Below are 4,686 nucleotides of genomic sequence, written 5' to 3'. Positions count from 1 at the left end.
TGTTAGCCAGGATGGTCTTGATCTCCTGACCTCGTGATCCGCCCATCTCGGCCTCCCAAAGTGCTGGGATTACAGGCTTGAGCCACCACGCCTGGCCTCAGCTACAGTTTTTATCATGCATACTCTAATATCACTGAAGTATTTATAAGATGGAACTCTGCTATATGTAATGTTTTGTTAAAATGCTACTTGTAATATTAAACCTCTTTATATATCAGTATAATTGTCCAATATTGTGCTGGATGTGTTTGGGAATTGAGATACTGTAAAAGTTATATTAACTAATGTGTATATATATTACATTAATATCTTTTGAATTGAACTTTTAACAACTTTTTAGAGTTCATTGAAAAGTTTAGTGTTATTTCTGATAAAATAATCTTATTTCCATGCATTTAAAAAGTAGAGAAAATGAGTAAGATACCTCTTCTCGTTAGGTGCTTTTTAATAATAGCTTGTTTTATAGGACTATTTTGTTTATTCTTTTCAGAGAAAATTTGTCAAAGGATCTTTACTTGATATCTCAAATGGATAGTGATCAGTTCATCCCAATTTGGACAGTTGCCAACATGGAAGAAATAAAAAAGTTGACTACAGACCCTGATCTAATTCTTGAAGTGTTAAGATGTATGTAAAAATACCTTTTAGCTTTTTTTTAAAAAATTTTAAACGTTAAATGTTATTTTGACTTCTGATCATATAGAGAATTATTTTTTACTGCCCCCACCACCACCTTATTTTGTTGTTTTGTTCCAAATTATCTCTCTTTGTTTTTTGTTTTCAGGGGTAGTGGTGAAGGACAGGGTCTCACTCTGTCACTCAAGCGGGAGTGTGGTGGTGCAAATCGCAGCTCACTGCAACTTCAAATTCCTGGGCTCAAGCCATCCTTCTACCTCTTAGCCCTCCAAGTTACTGGGACCCCAGGCACACGCCACCACATCCGGCTAATCGTTAAATTTTTTTATAGAGGTGGGGTCTTGGTATGTTCCCCAGGCTGGTCTTTTTTTTTTTTTTTGAGACGGAGTCTTGCTCTGTGGCCCGGGCGGGAGTGCAGTGGCCAGATCTCAGCTCACTGCAAGCTCCGCCTTCCGGGTTTTACGCCATTCTCCTGCCTCAGCCTCCCGAGTAGCTGGGACTACAGGCGCCCGCCACCTCGCCCGGCTAGTTTTTTGTATTTTTTAGTAGAGACAGGGTTTCACCATGTTCGCCAGGATGGTGTCGATCTCCTGACCTCGTGATCCGCCCGTCTCGGCCTCCCAAAGTGCTGGGATTACAGGCTTGAGCCACGGCGCCTGGCCGACTAGGCTGGTCTTAAGTTCATTGGCTGAGTCAGTCCTCCCACCTTGGCCTCCCAAAGCCTTATCTTTGTTTTTACTGACTGGTGTGTCTATAAGCCACCACCCTACCTCAGTTTTACCTTTATTTTTACTGACTGGTGTGTGTGTGTGTGTGTGTGTGTGTGTGTGTGTGTGTGTATGTGTATGTATGTATATACATATATACCCTGCTCAGCCTCCCAAAATGTTGGGATTACAGGCGTGAGCCACCATGCCCAGCCTATATACAGCTTCTGTAACAATTCACCTTGGTTGTTTAACATCATGCCCACTTAAGAAGTATAAGCAATTAAGTCTCATTTTTCTGGAGTGTTAGATAAATATGTATCATTATCACACAACCTTTAAAACATCTCTCTCAAGTTTTTGAACCCAAATAAGAAGTACATTTTTCATCACAGTTCAGTACACACCACGTACCTCCACCCGACTGAAATATTTGTAACAAACTTGTTTCTAATTTTACAACCTACTAATGAGTTGTTATGGGCAGTTTGACAAATACTACTCTGAAATTTGGTAATGAATTTTTATTTCTTGATTGAAGCTTTAAGAATTTTTGCTGGATTTTGTGTCTTGTATGTATTTCTTGGTTCAGTATTTGGTAACCTCTTAAGAGTGGGTTTTGTTAACTATTTGACTGAATAAGGTAGAGCTTCACTTTTATGAGAGATGTGTTGAAAATGTTTAAAAGTTAAATATAGCAAGTCTGATAATAGACTTACATTCGAATAGATTTCCATTTCCAGAGGATTACAAACATTTATGGAATCTCTCATTGGTTTGTAGGTACATCGTTTCTTAAAATGACCCAGTCTTGTCTACATTAAAAGTTGGCAAAGAGAGGCAGAATCTCCCACCTGTTTAGGTTGGAACTTGGCATGCCATCACCCTTAACTGCTTGTTTTATTCTGTCTACTTGCCTGCTTATGGAGATCTGGTATATTAACTCCATGAAGGGACTAGAAATAAAAGTTTTGGCTACTTGCTACTATATTTAGTATAATATTTCCTCCTAATCAGCGTTTAAAAGATGGCTTTTGGGACTCTAGTAGCAGTATGCAAGATTAAGTAAGTTGAAATCCTGCATAGCTTATAATTTGCATATAGTTCTTGGTTTAAGGGCTTCTTGAAGAACTTTAATCTTAGGAAGAATTTCTTCACATATGAGATTTCATTACATTCCTCAGCATAGTCCTTTGCCAATGAAAGTACACTAATTTCTGTTAACATCCATTTGTTATCTCCTCAATGAAGAATTTGGTTATTATATACAAGAAATTTGCCTTACTAGATATATGTTGTATGCTCCCTGAAGGCGGTGCCAAAGTTAGAGTAAGTACTCTGAATATTTTTTTCAGTGAATGAGATTTGACAGTGGTCTTTACATATAAATCTCCAAAAAAATTGTCATACCTATAATCTTTGATTCTACAACTTAGTTTCTTTAGGATATTAACCCAGCCTCTGCAAATTTACTCAGCTGGAAATTAAAATGAATAGTTTTTTAATGGTATTAGTAATATCATTATTTGTCACTTTTGAATGATACCCTTTCTTTTAAATTTTAGCTTCTCCCATGGTGCAAGTTGATGAGAAGGGTGAGAAAGTGAGACCAAGTCATAAGCGTTGTATTGTAATTCTTAGAGAGATTCCTGAAACAACACCAATAGAGGTAAATTATTAATAATTATTAACGCTAAATGTTCTCTGTTTAAATTGAAAGAGGTTTCTTCTGCTTTCCGTGGCAAAGAAAAGAAATTGAAAGAGGTACACAAGCAAAGCGTAAGCGAGTGCCTTCATCAGTTACTGTGGAAAGGTTAAATATTAATTTGTTTTATTAATTCTGAAGTACTAGGATGGTATAGGGGAAGGAAAAGATATAATTCTGTTTTCTTAGAAGGGTAGACAAAGTATTGCAGTGAAACATTCTGAATTTACTAGATTGATTCAGTGGCAACTAATATATAAATAGGCTATTTTGGGAACTTGAGAATTCATCTGTAAGAATGAATAGCTAGATTTTGATTAAGGATTCAGGAGGCAAGGCCGGGTGTAGTGGCTCACACCTGTAATCCCAGCACTTTGGGAGGCTGAGGTGGGTGGATCACGAGCTTGGGAGATCGAGACCATCCTGGCTAACATGGTGAAACCCCGTCTCTACTAAAAATCAAAAAATTAGCTGAGCTAATTTAAAAAATTAGTAGTCCCAGCTACTTGGGAGGCCGAGGCTGGAGAATGGTGTGAACCTGGGAGCTTGTAGTGAGCTGAGATCGCGCCACTGCACTCCAGCCTGGGCTACAGAACGAGACTCTGTCTCAAAAAAAAAAAAAAGGGGGATTAAGGCAGCAGGACGGCCGGGCGCGGTGGCTCAAGCCTGTAATCCCAGCACTTTGGGAGGCCGAGACGGGCGGATCACGAGGTCAGGAGATCGAGACCATCCTGGTTAACACGGTGAAACCCCGTCTCTACTAAAAAATACAAAAAACTAGCCAGGCGAGGTGGTGGGCGCCTGTAGTCCCAGCTACCCGGGAGGCTGAGGCAGGAGAATGGCGTGAACCTGGGAGGTGGAGCTTGCAGTGAGCTGAGGTCAGGCCACTGCACTCCAGCCCGGGCAACAGAGCGAGACTCCGTCTCAAAAAAAAAAAAAAAAAAGCAGCAGGACTAACCCTATTGTTCAGCAAAATATTATATAAAGCAAAGTTGCAGTCATAAAGATGGTATGGTACACATACCAGAATAAAATAATATTTGAATGAAACATTGTAATCAATTTGACAGTTAGATTCTACCAGTTATTACTTTGCAGTTATTTAAAGCCAAAAGTTTTATTATCTGTTTTACTGATGAAGTAACTGATAGTTAGGATGGTTACATAGTTTGCTCAAGGACATAAGGACTCTTAAATGACAGGAGTTTGGGTTTGAACATAATCTCTCTGATTCTAAAGTCCATGTTTCATAATCACTGTGTCACAGAGCTTCATGTTAAGTTGCCATGATAAGGTGATATACATTAAAGAAGATGAGGATTAGTTAGTAACTGACATTGTAATTGATTAGCTATTTAGAATAGAATTTTTTTTATTTTATTTTTTGAGACGGTTTCAGTCTGTCACCCAGGGTGAAGTGCAGTGGCACAGTCAACAGCTTACTGTAGCCTTGACCTCATGGGCTGAAGCGATCCTCCCACCTCAGCCTCCTGAGTGGTTGGGACTACTGGTGCATGCCACCATTGCTGGCTAATTTTTGTACTTTTTGTAGAGATGGGGTTTTGCCATGTTACCCAGGCTGTTCTCAAGCCCCTGGACTCAAGCAGTCTATGCACCTTGGCCTCCCAAAGTGTTGGG

At 39.5% G+C, this 4,686-nt stretch overlaps 1 protein-coding gene across 5 annotated transcripts in view; it reads left to right on the top strand.

The window, feature by feature from the left end:
• The window catches only part of LARP4 (La ribonucleoprotein domain family, member 4), an 89,409-nt gene that overhangs the window by 40,487 nt on the left and 44,236 nt on the right, over positions 1–4,686 (top strand). For all 5 annotated transcript variants that reach the window (XM_011936125.1, XM_011936128.1, XM_011936127.1 and 2 more), the window contains exons 5-6: positions 491–627; positions 2,909–3,012. In XM_011936125.1, coding sequence (XP_011791515.1) covers positions 491–627; positions 2,909–3,012 — 241 coding nt within the window. The remainder of the gene's footprint in view (positions 1–490; positions 628–2,908; positions 3,013–4,686) is intronic.

The sequence above is a fragment of the Colobus angolensis genome, unplaced genomic scaffold (assembly GCF_000951035.1).
Source record: "Colobus angolensis palliatus isolate OR3802 unplaced genomic scaffold, Cang.pa_1.0 Scaffold151, whole genome shotgun sequence".
NCBI classification, from domain to species: domain Eukaryota; kingdom Metazoa; phylum Chordata; class Mammalia; order Primates; family Cercopithecidae; genus Colobus; species Colobus angolensis.
This window is presented reverse-complemented; position numbering and strand designations above follow the sequence as displayed.